This window comes from Chelonoidis abingdonii, chromosome 2 (genome assembly GCF_003597395.2).
Source record: "Chelonoidis abingdonii isolate Lonesome George chromosome 2, CheloAbing_2.0, whole genome shotgun sequence".
NCBI classification, from domain to species: domain Eukaryota; kingdom Metazoa; phylum Chordata; order Testudines; family Testudinidae; genus Chelonoidis; species Chelonoidis abingdonii.
In genome coordinates, this window is record NC_133770.1 from 154460204 (window position 1) to 154483057 (window position 22854).

Here is a 22854-nt window from a genome sequence, read left to right on the forward strand (position 1 = left end):
TGCAAGAACCGGCTTCGCTGCACCCCGATCCAGTCACATTCGGGTTCCGGATCCCCAGATCCTGACGCCTCCAGCAGGATCCTGGTCGAGCAAGCTTTTCCCCTCGCCCCTGGCTGGCTGCGGGGAAGGTCCCCTCCAGAGGTGATGTCCGCGCGGCCACATCTGCCCAGCTGCTGCGCCGCAGCTGGGAGGGAGGATTCTGAGCGCCGGCTCTGCCCAGCTCCCCTGACGTGTCAGCGGTGCCTATATAAAACCCCTCTCAAGCCCAGCCCGGCGCTGGGACTCGGAGGGCGAGGTGATGAGAAACAACTCCACCACCTCTCCCTGCATATAGCTATAGCTTGATCAGCGACTGAGATAGCTGTCCGGTTTCCTTTGGAGAACAATCCGCCACGGAGGCACGCTCCAGAGACAGAATTTACAGATGTGCCCCACAATTACAGATGTGCTACACATGTAGCCAACTCCCTCTCGTTCCACCTAACCCAATCCTTCATGACCAGTTGCCACCTGGCTCTAGCACTGCTGGCCAAGAAAGACTCTCTCCCACACACCGCATTTTCTTGGAGCGGAGGAGAGAGGGGAAGATGGATGATGACTTGTATGCGGAGGAGAACATAACCTATCTATTGTCCCACAACAGGTCTGTCAATGAATCCGACGCCAACCAGTTCGCGCAGCCCGCTTGGCAGATCACCCTCTGGGCTGTCGCCTACTCTCTCATTGTGATCGTGGCGGTGGTGGGAAATATCGTGGTGATGTGGATCATCCTAGCGCACAAGAGGATGAGGACGGTGACCAATTATTTCCTGGTGAACCTGGCTTTTGCAGAAGCCTCCATGGCCGCCTTTAACACCGTCGTCAATTTCACCTATGGCATCCACAACGAGTGGTACTATGGGCTGCTCTACTGCAAGTTCCACAACTTCTTCCCCATCGCCGCGGTGTTTGCCAGCATCTACTCTATGACAGCCATCGCCGTGGACAGGTGAGGCCAGTTGGGATTGCCAAGGAGCATGAGCCAGAAGAGCTGCGTGAGTGGGGTGGTGGTAGGAAGGGGCCCAGGAGTTGGTGGTGGGGTTCTCAACTACAGGCAACGGTCACCACCTCTGTTTTCAGAGCATGGGCAGACTTTTTTTTAACCCAGTCCTTGCTCCTCTTTAGTCAACAGGTCATAAAACATAAGGCTGCAGGCACTAGACTATAAAGACCTCAGTCTAACCTGCCTGGCTATAATTCTGCAGCAGTCCAGTTTTGAGGCTTTGGATGGATCTGGGAGAGGGGGAAAATCAGGATATGTGAAAGAACTGACTCATGGGACATGAAAAAAATAAGAGCATTTATTATTCAGTTCCCTAGCGTTTGGGGCTCTCACACTTTATATGATAACGATCTGTAGTTCAGTATCTCTCAACCTTTCAGGTGTCTGCTTTGTCTTGTGTACCCCACCTTTCACCTCACTTAAAAACGACTTGCTTACAAAATCAGAGCTAAAAAAACAAAAGTGTGACAGCCACAGTGTTACTGAAAAATTGCTGATTGTTACCATAGAAGAATAAAATAAATCAATTGGAATATAAATATTGTACTTACATTTCAATGCATAGTATATAGAGCTGTATAAACAAGTAATTGTATGACATTTTACTTTTGTACTGATTTCGCTAGTGCATTTGCTGTGGCCTGTTGTAAAACTGGGCAAATATCTAGATGAGTTGATGTATCCCTGGAAGACCTCTGCGTAGCCCCAGGGGTACATGTACCCGGGTTGAGACCCATGGCTGGAGTTCCTTCTGCTGCCTTAGCATTCTGTTGATCTCTCCTCCCCAAATATGGCAAAAGAGATAATGACCAGTTTTTAAAAAAAGCACTTGAGATAAGAGATAACTCCCTCCCCCACCCTGCCTGATAATTCTCTTCAGGAAAATGCTGTTAGCTTAATGAAAAGGCTCTGTTTTAATTGAACCCCAGAGAAGCCTGTGGCTATTTTCTTTTCTTTTTTAATCAGAGGAAATCTATAGTCTTTCCCTCTACAATTTCACTTCACTATCTCATTTAATTTTCCTGATTTCCTCATTTCAGACTAAAATCTATATTTAAAACAGCATGGTATAATCCAATTACATGAGATATATTTATAGTTGAACATGAATGAGATATCTATGGGCCAGATATGATAACCATGTTCCTGATTTCAGTTGGAGATAGCCTATTTAAAAACCTCTAGTATTTAACTCTCTGTCTGGAAAAGGTTCTATTCCATATTTGCTGCTTTATATTGTTCTGAAACTGACTTGTGCAAATTTTAGAGCTGAATACAAATGTGTTAACTAAAGGCAACTGGGTTGTTGAAATAACCTTACTTTTATTACAAAGTTGGAGATGGAAAATGCTATTATCTATCACTGTTCTGTTTGTCCTGTGATTTGTACAGCTTATAGTGAGTGATGGATACACCTGTTTTCTCTGTGGCTTGCCAGCACATACCAGCCTCTCGCTTACATTTTGTTTTCAGAACACAAATTCAGCAACCAGCCAATGTGGTGCTGAGGCAAGGAAGCAAATGTCCAGACTGGCACTTAGGGTTTAAATGCAGGTCAGTGGAGGGATGAATTGTGATCTAGTGGTCAAAGAAAAGGACTAGAGGTTAGGACTTCTGGGGCTGAATTGGGTTTTGCTTTAGCAGATCTTTTCACTGACTTGCCGTATGACTGAGGGCAAATCAGAGCCTGTCTCTGCCTCAGTTCACTCCTTTTCAAAATGATGATACATTTTATTTGTTGGTACTTCCTAGAAAATGTTGTGGTTCTTTGATGACACTTGGTATCTAAAATTCAAAATATAGAGAGAGTGATGTTCTAGAATTTCTCTCTTTCTGTTCTTTTTCCTCATCTGCACATTCTGCAGTAATTAGAATTGAGATCAAGTAAGATTATTTTTTTGCTGAGGGCATGTTGGCTAACGTGTTAGAATTAGACTGACTTGAAAAGTAAAATGCAAACTGTTAATGGAAATTTCTGAAGGCAGTTGACAGTGATGTCATTACTCATTCATCTACAGCTTGTGAAATGTAGTTTAAGACTTGTTAGCTTGTTTTTAATGATGAGGGGATGGGAAGTCATTGACAAGTTTAATCTCTTTATCATGCCGGGTTGAGAGAGTGAGCCTGATTCTCCTCTCACTTTTCCCTGGAGTAAATCCAAAGTAACTCCGCTGAACTCAATGGAGTTACGCTGGTGGAAATAAGAGGAGACTCAAACCCCAAATGGCAACGCCACCTGCAATTAGGAAAACATTATCCTAAGGCAGTGGTTTTCAATCTTTTTTCATTTGCAGACAGCTAAAAAAATTTGAATGGAGGTGTGGACCCCTTTGGAAATCTTAGTCTGTGGACCTTCAGAGGTTCATGCATCACATGTTGAAAAATCACCCATCTATGGCAATGATAACCATAGTCTGTGGCCCCGCAGGCGTCTGTGGACCACAGGCGGAAAAGCACTGTCTTAAGATTATAGTTGCTCTGCATGGAAAATGAAGATCCCATTGCATTTTCCGCAAAAGTAGATGGGTTTTGTTTGCCCTGAGATCTTTGCCCAAATTCCTCCCTCCCTAAATATTATGTAGTTCATGGTTCTCCTCCATCCCAAAAGTATCTGTATTTCAGGGGTGTTGTACCTACAGAGCAACACTGTGGAAAGAGATCCTTTGGCTTCAAAGCACTATAAATGTGACGCTCTAGTAGTAGCTTGTTTTTTCAGTTAGTGCACAGTTCTCAAATAACCACTGACTGCAAAGATAACTAGTTTGTAAAGAGAACCTTCCTAAAGAAAACTGGAAAATCTGCACTATTTGCCAATGAGTATTTTCAGTTAACGGAACACAAGTAGGTTATTGGAGGCCTGGGGCTGAACATCTGTTGAATTAACATTCCAGACTTTGACACATTCAAATATTATAGAATTATTTTTGGACTCACTTTTGTTGGGGAAAGACAAGTTTTGGAGCTCCGCAGAGCTCATGTTCACATCCTGAAGAAGAGCTTGTCTCTGCCACCCACAGAAGTTGGTTCAATAAAAGATATCACCTCACCCACCTTGTCTCTTTCATATCCTGGGACCAATATGGCTACAACAACACTGTAAACAATCATGGGATCTTGTCAGTTGCTTAATCTAGCACTCAGACAGTGGATCTAAATTTCAAGAGCTCCTAAGTGACTTAGCAGCCTGCATGCCATGACTTGTAATAAGACTCAGCCATGTCTACACTTGAGAACTCAGAGCAGCACAGCTGTACTGATACATTTGTGCCAGGAGCGGATTTACCGTGAAACAAACTGTGGGGTGGCATGGGCCCCCCAAAATGCAGGACAAATATCTGACACTTTGCCTTCAAGTCCCGGCCACCAGTGCAGCAGGGCTCAAATAGACAGGCATGATGCCTGCATGCCGTGGCTGGTGGCCCCATGCTGCTCCCAGAAGTGGCTGGCAGGTGGCACATTTCTGTGTGCCCTTGGCGGGGGTGGGAGACAGTGTATGGAGCAGTGCACCGAAACCCGCTGCCCCCTCCCCGTAAGGGGAGTGCAGAGACTACAATCAGCAGGGCAAAGGCAGTTTCCTGCTCACTCTGCCTTCCTCCCTCCATGCTGCTTTGCTCCCAGAAACAGCTGGCATGTCCCTGCAGACCCTGTGTGTGTGTGTGTCTTTCTCTCTCTGTGCGCTGCCACCACCCCTAGCACTGACTCTGCAACTCCCATTGGCTGGGAATTGCAGCCAATGGGAGCCGCGGGGGTGGCGCCTGCAGGCAGTGGCATGTGGAGATCCCTTGGACCCCCCTCTGCCTAGAACCCACTGCTGGAGGGGTGTGTGTGCTGATCGCTTTGGGAGCTGCACCACCCAAAATAAGCAGTGCTCCCCTGCCCCCTCAAGCACCCTAACCCCCTGCCCTAATCAAGGTACCTCACCTTATTTTCTATTACTTTCCATTACTTATAATATAGGAGGAGATAAAAGAGAATGTTCTTTTTCTTGGCTGGGTCCTGGGTGGGGAGGGGGTGAAAATGAAGCTGCGCACAGGGCCCCACTAACTCTAAATCTGCCACTGCTCTGTGCCACTGTAAGAGCTCTCATGTAGCCAGTCTATTCCGACAGGAGAGAGCTCTCCCACTGATGCAATTAACCCACTCCTAATGAGTAGTGGTAGCTATGTCAGCAGGAATGCGTCTCCTGCTGACTTAATGCCATCCACTCTGGCGCTTCTGTCAGGGTAACTTATGTTGCTCAGGGGTGTGTTTTTTCACACCCTGCCCTGAGCAACAAAATTTATACTGACAAAAGTGTTAAAGTAGACATAACCTTAGTCTCTCAAGTACCTAAATCACTTTCCAAAAAAGCTCTTGGGCTCTTAAGGTGCTGTTGAAAATTGTACCTGGTAGCTTGCTAAATAACAAGTTAAATTTAATGTACAGAAAATCTACTGCATGTGGTATTAGTATGTATGTTCTTAGGTGCTGCATCACACAAGAATTAGGCTCAGGCAGTTCGAAGATAACGTGTGAGTTGAGGGAAAAAGAGATACTGATCAAGGAAATCTGCAATGACAATAGGCAAATATAGTAAAGGCCACAGTATTACAGAATAAGATGCTGAGGGCAATGAATTATCTGATTCATTTGTTGATGCCAAATCTCACATGAGTTATTGTTCTTTGGAATGTGGATTCAGGGTAGCCTCTGTTTCTTTTTTCCCTTTGGTCGAGAAACAGGGATAACACTGTAAAATCACTTGCTATCTTGCGCTTGGATCTAATATCAGTAATTAGATGAAATGGTGGGTGGATGAAAACATTCAACTACTTTAGCCAGGTATTTCACTCCAGACTTGTGTGCTTGAGGAATCAGTTTTGAGTGTTGTGTGATGTTTCAAGACAAGAGCTTATAGAGTGGGTTAAATTAAGTATCTCATTCCAGTAAGGGCTAGGACAAATGCTTCCCATTCAAACTGCAAACCTAAAGATAGCCCATGCATCAAGGGTGAAAACATGTACCGGAATTCCATATACCCTATAAGATTGACACAATCAGTGCCAGCTATGTAGTCTCAGCAAAAAAAGGGATGGTTTACAGCTAGGAAAATACACTTGAAATCAATTTATTTTCAGTAGATCGGGGGGGGGGGGGGGATAAATACATACAGAATTGAATATGGTTTATATTCCCCAAGTGGAGTGATTCATCTCTGTCTGTAACTTGGATAGGTAATCTAAAGGATGCTTGGCGTATTAGCCATCAAGTTGTTCACAAGAACATTGCTTTACAAAAATCTGTTCAATCTATTTCAAAATGTGCCCTCTGTAAATAATTTCTATACCACACTTGCCAGAGGATGCAAAATTGCCTTCTAAAGAATGAACAAACCCTATGCGACAGTCAATCAGCAAACATTTTACAAGCTAAGATGTTTACGTAAAATTCACACGTAATAGAACTTTGGTATACAGAATCTGAAACTGGATTGTGCAAGTCGCTTTAAAAAAAATTCTTTTACTTGCAAATATAGTGCCTGTTTTTTTCAGAGGTGCCAAATTTCTAGTATAAGTTAACGGGGGCTGCAGGTGCTCTGAAAAAATCAGGCTGATTATCATCTCCTGTGGAAAATATCTTCAAGTGCCACAGCGTTACAGCAAGGCTCAGAGCTAATTGTTACAGCAGATAAGGGGACCTGCTCCTGAAAGGTAATAAGTGCATTCTTAACCACTGCCAAATTTAAGGGAATTGAGACCACTCAGCACTACACAGGATTGGGCAGAAGCACTGCAAGGGCTCCACAGATACCTCCCTTTAGATTTTTGGTAAGAACCTGCTGCCCAAGTCTGGTGCTGTGCAGCATTTTATTTCTATGCAACTGGGAGCACAGTAGTGCTTGCTATCTACACGGTCGTTTCCCAGATTCCAGTTTAAAATTCTTCCAGTGACGGAATTCAATACCAGGTAAATTAGTTGAAATGATAATTACAGACAGAATTATAAACACCGAGCTAGGAAAGGACAAGCCAGCACGGTTCCTGCCTAGAAAAATCAGGCCTCTTCACTCTATTATGTGAGCTAAGAAACCCCTGGTTCTCCTTTACTCACTAGTTAATACAGTTTATTTTGTCTTTTTAAAAGTCTTTGACAAAGTCCCTCAGAAATAACTATTACATCAGATGGTGAGAAGTAAACTACCACCATGAACTAGAAACTGGCTGAGATGAAAGGAAAGAGTAGGAATAAGTATATGGCATCAGTGGTCAGTTTCAGCATGGCTATCGGTTTGTAGCAGAAGGTCTCCAGGCTCTGAACTCAGATCAGTGTTTCAGTTTATTGGTCTGGAAGATAGGTGAGGTGGCAATGCTTGTATGTGACAATAATTTGGATTCTAATTCTGGTGTGTTGAAAACAGTGTTAAAATTCTCCTGGGTTTTCCTGGGCCTGCTTGCAGGCTAGGGGACTTTATACAGAAGTGTGCAATCTAGGTCTTCAGCAGTCAGTTTGCAAAGAGCCAACCTAGTTCACCAGTGGAGGAAGGCAGAGAGGTAGGTTTCCCCTTCCCCCACTTAACTTCCAGATACTGTACAAGGAAGAACCTGCAATGGGAGGAAAATGGCACATTGCCAATATCACTGCTAGCTCTTCCTCTGACTGCACCTGTGGGGATCCTGGCCAGACAGGCTTCCTGACTCTGGAGATTTCTGCCCAGGACCTTGTTTTGACTTGCTGGGAATGCAACCTGCATGCCTCTACCAATGAAAGCCAGGCTGGGGGAACCATCTTGTGAGAAAGGTGTCTGTTGGTGCAGTTCCTCCGGAAGCAGGTAAGAGCTGCAGGAGGAGGTGGCTCATCTGCACAGCCTCCAGGAGCGTGAGGATTTTATTGGCAGGATGCACCTGGAAACATCTGGGATAGAGGATGCTAGCTAGCCACACATGGACTACAGTGGCACCAGAGGAGGCAGGAGAATCGGTTGCTCTATGGGGAGGAAACTGGCTGCTGGCTCACTCAGGCAGTAGACAGTGTTGCCCTCCACCGCCGGGTCCCCTGTCCACTGAGGTGAAGAACTGGTATGTTGTACTGGCAACAGGAGGACAGGAGCAGATCCCAGTGGCTGAGTAGGAGCTGCCACGTGTCCCCAAGGCTGGGAGATCATGACCACTACATCCAACAGGAAGCAACGTAGGGTGCTGGTGGTCAGGGACTCCCTTCTGGGGTGGTCAGAGGCATCCATCTGCTGACCTGACATCCTGGGAGATGTGTGCTTGCCTGGAGCCCATGGCTGAGACATTACAAAAAAGTTGCTGAGGCTCGTCCATCCCTCTAGCCACTACTCCATGCTACTCCACATGGGCACTGATGATACTGCCTGCTATGACCCTGAACCAATCAGCTGTGACTACAAGGATCTGGGAGTGAGCATGAAAGGGTCGGGGCGCAGGTGACTTACCCAGCTGAGGGTAAGGGTCCAAGCAGGGACACATGGCTACAAGATGGTGTTGATGGGAGGACTTTGGCTTTCTGAAACATGGGATGCTGTTTTGGGATGGGCTCCACGCAGGACTGGCGCTAGAGTTTTTCACGCCCTAGGTGCATGGCCATTTTGCTGCCCTGCATGCCACTCCCGTGGCTCCAGTGGAGCTGCCCCAGCCGTGCCTGCGGGAGGTCCACCGGAGCCGCGCGGGACCAGCGGACCATCTGCAGGCATGCCTGCGGCAGCTCCACTGGAGCTGCGGACCAACAGGCCTTCCGCAGGCACAACTGCCTGCACCGGAGCCGCCTGCCGCCTCCCTAGTCCCCCCCACGCCCCCGCAAAATGCCACCCAGCAAAAATCCTGGTGTCCTAGGTGATCGCCTAGTTTGCCTCAATGGAAGCGCCGGCCCTGGGTCCAAGTAGTGCTTAATTTGTAATGAAAGAGGTGCCAGGGCTCAAGCAATTTTTTTTTGCATTCACAGCAGATGAAGCAAGCCCAGTTTGTAAGCACCTAGAGTATAACAGGGTTATAAGTAATAGCCAACATGTATTTGCTAAGAGCAAACCATGGCAAAACAACATAACCTAACACATTTCTTTGGAGGTAGCTGTGTATTTGTACACAACTGATGCACTCTGCTTGCTCCTGTAGTTCTGTCTTGTGACACACTTTGTGCTGAAGTTTTTGTACCCCTCAAAGACAAGGTATACACCACCTGCTGCTAGCATGTGTTCAATGAGACTCTGAAACTGGTCACAAATTCCTTAACAATACTACGTACTAGCCAATGTACTATCCAAAGAACTGCAGAACCATCAATGACTGTGCAGGTAACTTCTTGTGAAGTATGTATACTTGACACCTCTGTCTGCAGCTGCTTCTTTAGGTTTAGGTTAGTGGTTTTTCTTTGACAGGGCCACTGGCTTAGTGGATTGGGAGAAGTTGTAGACGTGATGTATCTTGATTTTAGTAAAGCTTTTGACACAGTCCCATGTGACATTCTCATAAGCAAACCAGGGAAATATGGTCTAGATGAAATTACTATGAGGTAGATGCAAAACTGGTTGAAAGACTGCACTCATACAGCAGTTATCAATGGTTCACTGTCAGATTGGAGGGACGTATCTAGTGGGGTTCCATAGGGGTCTGTCACTATTCAATATTTTCAATTACTTAGATAATGGAGTGGAGAGGATGTTTATAAAATTTGAAGATGATGTTAAATTGGGAGGGGTTGCAAGCACTTTGGAGGACAGGATTAGAATTCAAAACGACCCTGACAAATCGGAGAATTGGACTGAAATCAACAAGATGAAATTCAGTAAAGACAAATGAAAAGTACTACCTCTAGAAAGGAAAAATCAAATGCACAACTACAAAATGGGGAATAACTGGCTAGGGGGCAGCACTGCTGAATAGGACTCAGGGGTTACAGTGGAACACAAATTGAATACGAGTCAACAGTGTGATGCAGTTGTGAAAAGGTTGATGTCACTCCAGGCTGTATTAATGAGAAACTGCTGAACTTTAATTAATATGCAAATTAGACACTATCAATTTAGGCTTGAATAGAGACTGGGAATAGCTGAGCCGTTACATACATTGAATCTATTTCCCCATGTTAAGTATTCTCACACCTCTTGTCAAACTGTCTGTAATGGGCTATCTTGATTATCACTACAAAAGTTTTTTCTCTTAATTAGCCTCTTAGATTTGGTAGGACAACTCCCACCTTTTCATGTTCTCTGTATGTACATATATCTCCTCACTATATGTTCCATTCTATGCATCTGATGAAGTGGGCTGTAGCCCACGAAAGCTTATGCTCAAATAAATTTGTTAGTCTCTAAGGTGCCAAAAATACTCCAGTTCTTTGTTTGTATTAACAGGAGTGTTGTATGTAAGAAATGGGAAGTAATGGTCTCTTTCTACTAGGCACTGTGAGGAATCAGCTGGAGTACAGGGTCCGGTTCTGGGTGCCACATTTTAAGAAAGATGTGGACAAATTGGACAGAGTCCAGAGGAGAGCGACAAAAAAATAAAAAACAAACAAAAAAGTTGAAAACCTGACCTGTAAGGAAAAGTTAAAAAAAAATAAAATCCTGCAGTTCCTTCTGTTGTTGCTGTACTGGCTCTGCAGGACTGAGGGTATGTCTACACTACCCGCCGGATCGGCGGGTAGTGATCGATCTATCGGGGATCAATTTATCGTGTCTAGTGTAGATCCCCGATAGCTCTGCCGTCGACTCCTGTACTTCACCTTGGCAAGAGGTGGAAGTGGAGTCGATGGGGGAGTGGCGGCAGTTGACCCCGCGCCGTGAGGATGCAAGGTAAGTCAACCTAAGATATGTCGACTTCAGCTATGCTATGCTGAAGTTGCGTATCTTAGGTCGATCCCCCCCAGTATAGACCAGGCCTAAATGAAGGGGAAAAAGATACTTATTTCTGTCAGTGAAGTAGTCAGCTCTGACTCTGAATACATGTAGGGTGCAATTGTCTCCTGTGCAGAGAGCCAATAGAAGACCTATGCACCACTGAAGTTCTATTTTGAAGACTTAGGTGGTGCAAATTTGTGCTGGCCTTGTGCACAGGGGTAAATTTCACTTAGGGAGCATATTTGAGTAGGATTTCCAATCATTTTTCTGAATATTTTGAGGTTTATTAACTTTAGCTCTGTTTCAACTCCTTTGTCCACTCACCTGCACACCCTGCTGTCACACCTGCTTTCAGTTTGACCCCCCCTGCTGTCATGGGATGTGCTGGAATTCAGCAAGCAAAATGAGAGGGCCATTAATGTCATACTGTGCAGCTAAGTGAGAAGTTTAAAGACTTTTCAATGTGCAAACAGCAATCATAAAGGAAACAGTAAATCTGGATAAACCTTTATTCCTCCTATATGGCTAATAAAATTGTTACTGCCTGCAATCAGGAACTGAGGCTTCATTTTTTTGTTTGCATTGTTTGAACCAAAATGCACAAATACAGACTGGGGGATAACTGACTCAGCAGCAGCACTGCTGAGAAGGATCTTGTAGTCATGGTGGATCACAATCGCTACATGAGTCAGCAATGCGGTGCTACTGAAAAAAGCAAATGAAATTTTGAGTTGGATTCACAGCGGTATAGCATGCAAGTCATGGGAGATGATAGTACCACTCTAATTAGCGCTTCATTAGGCTTCAGCTGTGTCTGATTTTAGTCACCAGTGTATAGAACGTATGTAGAGAAACTGGAAAGGATCCAGAGGCGAGCAACAAAGGTGATCAAAGGGATGGAACACAAGCCATATGAGCAAAAGCTGAAGGAACTGGGCATGTTTAGTTTGGAAAAGAGGAGATTATGAGTGAACATAATAACGATCTTCAAATACTTGATAGGCTGCCATAAAAAAGTTGTTCTCTCTTGCCACAGAGGACAAAACAAGAGGCAATGGGTTCAAACTACAGCAGAGCAGATTTAGATTAAAACTCAGGAAAAACTTCCTAACTGTAAAAATAGTAGGACAAGGGAACAAACTGCCTAGGGAAGTCATGGAAGCTCTTTCATTGGAGGTTTTCAAAAAGAGGCTGGGTAGTCTTGGATGGTTTTGACACAACAAACCCTGCATCTTGGCGAGGGGTTAGACTAGATGACCCTTGCGGTCCCTTCTAACTCTATGGTTCTATTATTCTATGACTGACTATGCAATTAAATTAGTAACTGATTGCACCTTTGAAATCCCTTTTCTCAATCCCTATACACTTTTAAATCGGTGTGTTACACATCACTTTTTCTTAGCCATAAAGCCCCCTCTTTTGACTGTTTGGCTTTCAAAAGCACTTTAACAAGGTACATTTGAATCATGTAGCAACGTGGGTTTTATTAGGCCTCTCTCTAAAATGCAACACACCATCTGCACACAAGTAGCTGGGCTAATCTTGTGAATCAGCTGAATGTCAAATGTTTAATAATGAATTCATAGATGATCTTGCAGATTCTTTGAAAGGCGATAGATTCATCTGGCTGTAATTTGACGTAATTTGTCACCTTTGACATGTTTAGTTAGTCATTGTAAGCCTCTGCGTAGCTCCTTTATCATCATGTCTTCATCAGTTTTTATTGTAAATCTGAATAGCATATAGGGCAAAAGATTGCAGTTGCACAGGTGCTGGAACTAGCGGCACTGGAGGTGCTTCTGCACTCTCTGGCTTGAAGTTATTTCCATCATATCTAGAGTTTATAGTTTGGTTCAATGGCTCTCAGCACCCCCACTATACAAATTGTTCCAGCACCACTGAACACTGGTTCTACAAGCTGTCATAAATGGATAGGTAGGTAAGGGTTAAGTTTCTTTTACCTGAAAAGGGTAACCGAACACCTGACCAGAGGACCAATCAGAGAACTGGATTGTTTAAAGTCAGGGGCGGGAATTTGTATACTCGGGGTCTTTGTTGTTTTCTTAGCTATGAGGAAACAAGTCTTCTTCTAATTCTCTCCTAATACTTCTTCTAAACATCTGTAAGTACCCAGGAACCGCAAAGTAATTCAGCTATGATGGTCTTTGGGGTGTATTTACCTGTATGTTAATTTGTTGTGCTGGTTTAATTGGGCTATCTTTTAAATCAGACTGTTTCTTTATATTTTCTTATAAGCAAGAGCCTGTATTGAGTTTCTTAATGCAAGATGATTGTTTTATATTTTCTTTCTTTTTTTCTATAAAGTTTTCTTGTTAAACCTTGTGAAAGTTCTTTTCCTAGGGAGGCAAAGGGAAAAGCCAGGCTGTGGGCTATTTTCCTATTTGGGTCCAGGGAAAGAGCAGACTACGGGGAAAGAGACGAAGAATTCTCTCTGTTCTCTGGTGGTTACAGTTTTTCCCTCATTCCTGGAGCAAGGGGGGTGGCAGAGCCCAGCTGTGGGTATTTTGCATCTCCATTGTCCTGAGGGAAGCAGAAAAGCTGGTTTCTTGGGTCACACAGGTTAGCCGCGAGGCAAGCCTGATAAGGAGGGGGAAGGGGTTATTTTCCCTGCTTTTAGCATCCAAGGGATTGGGAATCTGGGTGTCCCACCAAGGGAGGGTTGGGGACACCAGAGGGAGGAAAGGGGGGATCAGGCCCCATAGATTAATTCCTGATCTGGTGGCAGCGAGAATATCCAAGCTGGTAGTGAGCTTGGGGGAGTTTCAGGTAAGCCCCCAAACTTTGGACGCAAAAGTCCAGGTTTGGGACAGGACCAGACTGGTGGACACTAAAGTCCAGGTCTGGGACTGGACGGCTAGATTACCACACAAGCATGTAACACAAAGTGTATAAAGGCCATAGATGGAGAGGATGGAGTTAAAGGAATCCAAAGAGGTAGTAGTAGGGGTAACAGAATTAAACTGATCATAGGACAGAAGGGGCCATATGTTCTAGCTGCTTTATGCCATTTGCCGTATGGAGCAGCTGTAAACACTATTTAACCTGCCGGAGCATTGCAAAGCAGCCAGAGGCTACTGGTGAATCTGGACTAAGGATCATAGGAGAATTCCTAACTATTAAAGTAATGTCTAAACTGCAACGTAAGCCCAGGATTAGTGGGATTTGAGTCAGCTGGTCTGTGTTAGGGAACCCTGGAACTGAGTGTCTACATCGTATTTTAATCCAAGGTTAAAAATTTTCTGACCCGTGCTTAAACCTAGGACTCCAGTATCCACACTTGCAGTGTGCAGACCCAAGTCAAAGTAACCATATTCCTGAGGCCTGACTGCCATACCCCTCGGACATGTAGCCAGTCTAGCCATAGGAACATAGTGCACTGTGGGAAGACTTTACTGCCCGCCCTGCACATTGCCAGGAAGCACCTCACTTTGCAAAAGGCTTGATGGGTTCGCTCTCCATTGCAGACCCAGAAGGCTCTCTGATAGTGTGCTTACAGATTGGTGATCAGGAGAGAATGGGTTAAATGCTGAACAGAGCTGTGTCGTTTGCCAAGTGAGTGTGCGGGGGGGCTTCCATTTTCAATAGTGTAGATTGCAGACAGGACGACAGGAACTTGAGTCAAGCAGGGCTGCGGCTACACTGCTAACTAACAGAGTTCAGACCCTGGGTTCTGGCCTGACTTGAGAATGGATCCCCCAGCCCTGCAAGGTCCTGGAACTCTGAGTCCAAACCAGGGTTAGCACAACTGTAGTATAGATGCAACGGTGGGGGGAGAAGGGGGAATATAGCCTTGAGCCCAGTTTCAAGCATGGGCTTACACTGCAGCCAAGATTTACACTTAGGATAACGGAGCTGAGATTTGTGAGAGAAACAAAGCTGTGTTGGCTGGGGGCTGGAGAAGGTCACTTGACCAGGCTTTCTTCTAAGCTTTGTGGTTCAGCAGACACCCAGCAGCCCACTGACCAGAACATCCACACACCACAGAACTAGCTGGGAGTCAAAAAGGACCCAGCAGGATTACAGCAGCTAGACACTCAGTCTCCAGGGCTACAGGATACAGACTAGAAAGGGCAAGGGATAGGGCCAGATCACTCTACTAAGTGAATCTTCTCTCCGCTCTAATCAAGGTTCTGCTACGCTGATTCCTCATCTAGCTCCCCTTCTGCTTTCTGAGCAGTCACCCCTCCTCTTTTAGGGGAAGTGGGTCAGCACTGGGAAGAAGGAATCCCTAGATTCTGGCTCTGGCTGGGCACTGCCAGAGGACTTTGCTTCTGAAGCCAGATCACCCGCAGTGGTGCATCTGCAGTGCACTGTGTCGGACCAGACCACTGGCATAATTTGGCTGAGAAGCCAGCCTCGCTGGCCCAGGGAGGGTCATCCCAATGCCAGAGTGTTTCTGTACTCCAGTAGAGCTGCTCTACAGGTTCAGATGCGTCCTACCCTCCCCTGCTGCCAGTGTTGCAAGAAAAAAGAAAAAAAAAAAAAAAAGAGGCCAGGCCAGGGTGTGTTCCTACTTCACACTGATCCTAGGCTGCATCTTCTACCCCTGGCGGTTATCATGGTATGTCTACAATGCAGTGGGTGGCAAGCCACCCAGCCCGGATAGACAGAGAGGCAATAGCTTGGCTTGAGCGAGTGTGGTAAGAATAGCAGCATGGGCGTTGTGACAGGGGTGGCGGCATGGGCTAGCCACCTGAGCCCAAGCCCACCTGAGCCCCTGTGTGTCTGAGCTTGGATGCCTAACCTGAGCCACTGCCCATCTTGCGATGTTCACACTGCTATTTTGAGCAGGTTAGCTTGTGCGGAGCTAGTGCAAGTCTTTCTACCTAGGCTTGCATCCAACTCCACTGGAGATATACCGTTAATGGTTGGCATAAATTAAAGCCACCTTCCTTATGATTTTTTGGAAAACTCTAGTTAGGAATTATTGACCAAAAGCAATCTGTTTCCTCCTGGCCACTCTCATCAACCCAGGTAAAAGTGATTTTCTGCAAAAGAAACGGATTTTAAGAGTCATACTTATATGTTACCATACCATTACCATGGTATCTGAGCATCTCACATCATTACTGTAGTTATCCTCACAATGTAGTTGTAAAGCAAGGAAATGCTATTATCCCCATTTTACAGATAAGGCTACTGAGGCCCAGATTTATTAAGGTATTCAGGTACTTAACCCTGGCCTACAGAGTCTGGGAGTTGCCCAAAGTCACACAGTCAATGACAAATCAGGGACTTGAACCTGGGTCCCGCATGACCGACGTTAGCGCCTACCATCTGAACCATCTTTCCTCAAATTCTAAGGGCAAATCCTTTAATATGTCAAGATGAGCTGAAATTTTAGTCCTACCAAAAATGACAGCATCCTCCAGACAAAAAAGAACAATAAACACCCACACCCCAAAAATCACTACAGCCCAAGCAGAGACACCTATAAATGGAGTTGAGATGATGCTTCTATGGAGACCACCAAGGATTTTCATTTTGGCAGTCAGAGTCGTAGGGATTTTAAAGTATCACATCAAAGGGAAGAGGACACATGGAACATCATCAGAGGGGGTAGAGAATTAAAGGACAGTGCTGGCATTACAGCAAGATGTGGAAATGCATCGACAAACTCTCTGAAAGCAAGGCTGAGAGAATTAAAGCCTTTCCGTATAGCTGTCAATTCAAAGAGATTCCTGTGAACGAGGAAGTTATCTGGGCAAACTTTACCCCTTGTAAAGGAATTGACGGATGACCTGGGAAAGCATGAGGTCTGTTTTGCCTGATAGCAGCTGTGAGGAGGGGACTAAATGTTATTTTCAAAAGTGGAATGAAGGAACATGGAGTGAATCTATCAGGCTTCCAGGCTGTCTGCCAGTGATGAGCTCCTTCTCCTTGGACTCTCTATGTAGCTATGAGCCAGCAAGCAGCATGTAAACAGTGGAACATTTCACAGAGTAATGAGTAGAGACAGGAGGTTATCTACAGCACAGGGAGCCAGGAAGTTGAATTCCAGTTCTGGTTGTGACACTGACCCCCAGAGGGCCTGATAGAATGTTGGCTTAAGTGACTTGCCAAAAGCTGTAAGTGGTGCTAAATTTTGAGTTCTGCCAACTGTTGGGTGCCCAACTTGAGACATCTAGGGACTGATTTTCAGAGATGTTCACACTGGTAGGTACCATTGACTTCAGCTGAAGCCATATGCATTTAGCACCTCTGAGAATCAGGCTCCAAGTATTTGGGTTTAAACACCCAAAAGTATAAGGCCACTTGGAAAAACTTGGCCTATAACTCTACCTCCATTTTCCTGTCTATAAAATAGGGCTGTTACTAATTGTCTACCTCAAATAAGAGCAGCTAATCCTCACTTTTTCTACCAGTATAATTAACTATGACGGGGAAATTAACAGGCTAGGTTTAAAAACCCTGGCTCAAGAACCGAAGCAGAGCACGGGCAAGAAACTCAAAGCTCTGGACAGAATATTTCCAAACAAAAAAAGTGTCTGACTGCAATAATTGAACAGCATGATCAGCAGATGAGCACGAACTTGTTAGGGATCAGCTATGGGCTGCAGTTTCTTTACACAAATGAGTTAGATAATAGTATTTGCACAGAAGATCTCGAGTTGTAGATGATATAGGAACCATGACGCAAAACAAATAAAAATCCATAATTAAATGGGTACACAATCGGACTGTATTATCACAAACGTGTTTTGGAGCTAAAATGAATCCTCTTATACTAACTGCTTTACTTTGCTCCTGCCCACAAACAGGGCCGGCGCTTCAATTTAGGTGGCCTAGGCAATCGTCTAGGGCACCAGGATTATTGGGGGGTGGCATTTTGCTGGGGGGGGGGGCTGCAGGGGGCTCCGGTGGACCTGTCGCAGTCGTGCCTGTGGAGGGTCCCCTGGTCCCGCGGCTCCAGTGGAGCTGCCGCAGGCATTCCTGTGGACGGTCCGCTGCTCCCGCGGCTCCGGTGGACCTCCCGCAGTCATGACTGCAACAGGTCCACCGGAGCCGCAGGACCAGCGCGCGGGGCGGCAAAATGCCCATGCACGTAGGGCGCTAAAAACACTAGCACCGGTCCTGCCCACAAATCTGATCCACTGAATAGGCACGAAATTTTGGCAGTAAAGATCTGTTGTAGTTAGTACAATACAGTGTGCCGCTGCTGAAAATAACCTTTTAAAATCTTGTTTAAGCTGTATCTGTCACATATCACTTTAAAATTGTCCGTGGCTTCTGAACACCTGAGTAATACATTGCACTGCAGCATGTAAGTGCTGTGACAGAAAGTGATGCGTAAAATTGAAAGCGAAAACACTTCATTTTCTTTTCTTCCCCATCCCCCTAAAATAACCTCTAGTGATATGCCTTGCATCTACTCAGTTGGGATTTATTTTAACAGTCAGAATCTTTTAAAGACGAAAATGCCTGCAGGGGCATTCAGTACAGCTAATATTCTGAGTGCAAAAAAACAGAGATGTTTGCAAACTTTTCAGAAAAAAATCTCAGGTCACTTTTGCTGGTATATAACATATTCATTTCTGTAGGGAGGTCAGGAGAACATCCCTGAGAGCAATGGCAAATTGCTGTTGAGCGGAAAATGCGGCAAAATATTGGCTAGGGAAGAGGTTTGAGGAAATGGCACAAATATTCCCTACGGCTGCTTTATGAATTGGCTTCAGTGAAAGCTCAGTATCAGTCAGATCTCATTGCTTGAGGAAGAAAATAGAAATGAAAGCAGGCAGCATTGATGTTACTTCAGAGAGCAGCTGTACTGTCATTAGCGCTGGCTGTGAAAATGCTGTTTCACGTATTTCAGATTGTGTGCCTTGCAGAGACACACAGAGCAGAAGAATGGAATTACACCAAGAATAGGAAGGCCATCCTTAGTTAAAAAGCAAATGAGGCACTAGATTAAGTATGGAGTAGGGATTTGTACAGATGACTTTGACAGGCTTCTGTGAAGATCTTTATTTTGGCCTGTAGCTTCAGCAGCTATATCCCTTTGATAACCACCTTTAGGTGGCTGAGAGATGGAACAATAGGGCCATACCTTGAAGATATGGAAATCAAACAGAGGCAATCTGTCATGACCTCTTGAGTTCCTTGAACTTAAGATAATGGGAGGCAGAGAGACCAGGAGAATGCAAGAGTTTTGGGGCAACCCCAGTCTTAAGCTTATTCTGTTAAATACTAACTATGGAAGTTATAAAGTATCAACAGGCCAGGCTGTAATCAGGGATGAGGCCTGTGGTCTAGTCCCTGGGATTATGTATGGCAGGGAGATGTGTATAGATGGCACTTGCAGGCTTCTATAGAGGCCCTTACATGTTTCTGAACTCTGGCTAGATGACATTCCTGGGTTGACTTTGGCACAGCTGGTACCAGCTAATTGTAAGCATTCAACATCCATTGTGCTATTGGCTTTGGAGTCTCTAATGCCATCTCCGTCCATTTACGTGAGTCATCAAGTACATCAGAACCAGATGTCGCAACCTAGCCTCATTCTGAGACTTTCATGAGACAAATGCAATGGATTCCATTCCAGTTCTGGGGTAGGAGCATTATGCACCAGTAACTAGTAGAAAGGAGAAAAATGTGAATTTTTGTTACTTTGACAAGGTACGTGCAATGGTGGAAAAATCTCAAAAACTAAATCACATCTTTCTGTTTGGATGCCAACAACGCAGAGCTATCACCTCTACTGTGTGCATGTACTCTTCCCCACCTCGTTCTAGAATTACAAACCCATTCAAGGAGCACAGGGTAAGAACTCCAGCTGAAAATAAAGAGATTAGAAGGATAAAGCAATTGACTTTTGGCAAGGGAATAAACTCAGCAGATGGAACAAACTCCAATGGACACAGAAAAAGAGCTGGAATATGTGAGCTGCATAAGACCTAGGTTACTAGTTAAATCTAATGAGAAGACCTAGTTGCTCAATAAAGAAACGTATCAGGGAGAATAGGAAATTTGTGGGGTATTGTTTTGACTCACTGAAGCTTATCTCCAGTAGTGTAAATACCGTACAAAGAATTCATAGAAAAAATCATTCACAGTCTTGGGAACATGTCCACAGTCACTCTCTGGTTAAAGGTTTTCTCTTTTCCTTTACATGCATATTTATAAAATTCCATGTTAATAAGCATGACACCTTTTTCATATTTGTCTGCTGTTCAGAATGCACTGTAGGCTGATAATCCAAAAGGTCTTTTGTGAATCCAGATGAAGCTGTGAAGGTACCTTGTCAAAGTAAAGAAAATTCTCATTTTTCTCCTTTCTACCCTTTATTGGTGTATAATACAGTCTTCTTTTTTGTGGTACAAAAGTCTGGAAAACTAAATCACAGCAGAGAAGAGGGACCAGGCTTGTCGATATTTCACTTTGTATCAGATAGTTGCTCCATGGTGGAAATTGGATCCAAGTTCTGCTCTCTAACTACTGAAGATACGACACTAGGTCTGTTGCATCCATTTGCAAACACTTGATTCAAGAAGAATAAGTAGCTCAGTTGCCAGCAAGGATGAAACTGGCTCCCTTACATGCTTTCATTCAAAGGCATTCCAAATCTTTCATTTCCACTGTAAAAATTTGTATAGGGTACCATGGACAGGGGAAAGTAAAAAGTTTTCCACAGTTAGAAGGGCCCAAATCAGACCCACTGAGCAGGATTCCTTCAAACTTTGAATCTAATGTTTGACTCTTATGTAGCCCTTGGAGATCTGCTGTTGAAAAGGAAAGTCTGTAAAATGAAGAGTGTGATACTGATCGGGAAACTGAGCCACCAGAAGAAAGTGTCTTGCTCAAGATCATGCAGCAGGTCACTGGCCAAACTAGCACTGAACCCAGGTCAATGCCATCTTGACTGACTCCTGCTGACTTACTACGTCCAGTCTTCAAGTTTGCCCCTTAATGAAGCAGCAGCCGGGTATGAACATTTGAGCTGATGGCTCTGACCAATCCCTCGTTAAGGCCAAAACCTTCTAGAGAGTGGCCACTGATTTTGAATGCCTCAACTTTCAGGAGCCCTGGGGCTCATCTGCAGAAGTGTTGATTAGCCACAGCTTTGGTTAGAGCGGTGGCTGCTCAGAACTCCTGAAAAAATCAGGCCTATGGTGTCTCAAGCTAGGCACCTAAAAAGCTGTAGCACTTAAAATCTCTGGCCACTCCAGGAAACATTGGCCTATGACCTATAATACTATAAAAATCAGAGTGCAACAGATGAGCTGCATGCTGGCAGGCAGAAACTAAGATGCATACACAGACCTCCATGATCATGTGATGCCTGGAGTGCTTGGCATCAAAAAGCCCATTGCGTAATCACACATGTAGAAAAGAAAGCCCCTGTTTCTCATCTGAACATGTGCATTCGTAACAAACAATACTGCATAGCATCCATACAGTGCTTTTTCACATCTAGATCTTAACATGCTTTACAAGGGGGGATGTGAATATTTGTGAAGGGAGTTAAGGTTATTGTGGTTGTAAAGCAAGTCAATGGGAGATTTGGAAACAGAACCCAGGAATCCTGATTCTTGGCTTTAGTCTCAATTGCCATACTGTCCATATTCACTCTCCAGCAAATGTTTGAAATTTTAGCCTATGATTTAACAATAGGTGGTTTTGGGGGGTGGTATTTTGGGAGGGGGGAGAGGAAGAGGATGGTAGTGGTATCTTGGTTTTTTCCCCCCATTGGAATATAGGGGAGTAATAGTGTCAGTGGTCCTTATTAATTTATGGCTTGGACATTGGTCCATGTATTTTTAGATTGTAAGCTCTTTGGGTTAGAGGCTGTCACTTTCTATATGTCTATAGAGCACCCAGTACAACAGAAGCAATGCTGTTTTACAATAGCTGGAGATCTGGTCCTTTCTCTCTCTCTCTCGGGGCAGGGTTGTCCTGTGTCAAAGCAATATGCACAAACAAGCAGCGGCATGTCTTGCCTCATTGTCACTGTTATGTTCAGAGGAAACAGAGGTCAGCAATCCTTCTAGGCTGTAATCCAGATATTTGGTGAGCGGATATTAAGGGGCTAGAAGGGGGTCAGCTTTGCTATTAAACATCTGTTTTGGTGAAGATATATTACACCTAGCAGTTGCCTTTTGTCTGACACTGGAGTTGCTAGCTGTAGCAGCTGAGTATTTGTTGGCTGGTCCCTTCCTTGTGTGCCATAGCGTCACTTGGCTTTGACTATCCACTTTTATTTGTGCTTTTCTCTGAAGGCTCTACTTTTGCTTTGCCAAACTGCAAGCCTTTCCTTGCTCCCTTCACTCAGAGCTGGTCAGTAAAGACTCCTCTGAGCATGACAGGACACTGAAGTTCTACTAGGTTTGCTCTTTTCCTTGTCTCTGCAAGGGGGTATATGATAGAGGTGTATAAAATTATGCGTGGTGTGGTGTGGAGAAAGTGAATAAGGAAAAGTTATTTACTTGTTATTATTGTTGTTCATCTCCCTGTTTCAGCCCAAATTCCATTTTGGGGCAATGGCATCCCGCTGAACTGAAATTCCTCCTAGAGTTTTATTTGGATACAACATTCTTCTTTGTTTCCTGTCCTAAGCTGTTGTACATTGTCGCCTTATGCTGCTAAACAGCCGCTGTATTTCCGTGGTTGGTGCAATCATCCTTTATATATAGCACGTGTATTAGACCTGGTCTACACTATGCATTTATACTGAATTTAGCAGCATTAAACCGATTTAACTCTGCACCCGTCCACACAACGAAGCCCTTTACATCGATATAAAGGGCTCTTAAAACTGATTTCTGTACTCCTCCCTGATGAGGGGAGTAGCGCTGAAATCGGTATTGCCATGTCGGATTAGGGTTAGTGTGGCCGCAATTCGATGGTATTGGCCTCCGGGCGGTATCCCACAGTGCACCATTGTGACCGCTATGGAAAGCAATCTGAACTCAGTCGCACTGGCCAGGTAAACAGGAAAAGCCCTACGAACTTTTGAATT

At 44.7% G+C, this 22854-nt stretch overlaps 1 protein-coding gene across 1 annotated transcript in view; it reads left to right on the forward strand.

The window, feature by feature from the left end:
- The first annotated feature begins 270 nt into the window (after positions 1 to 270).
- The window catches only part of LOC116823552 (substance-P receptor-like), a 117102-nt gene continuing 94518 nt past the window's right edge, over positions 271 to 22854 (forward strand). The window contains exon 1 of the mRNA XM_075062740.1: positions 271 to 988. Coding sequence (XP_074918841.1) covers positions 444 to 988 — 545 coding nt within the window. The 5' untranslated portion in view covers positions 271 to 443. The remainder of the gene's footprint in view (positions 989 to 22854) is intronic.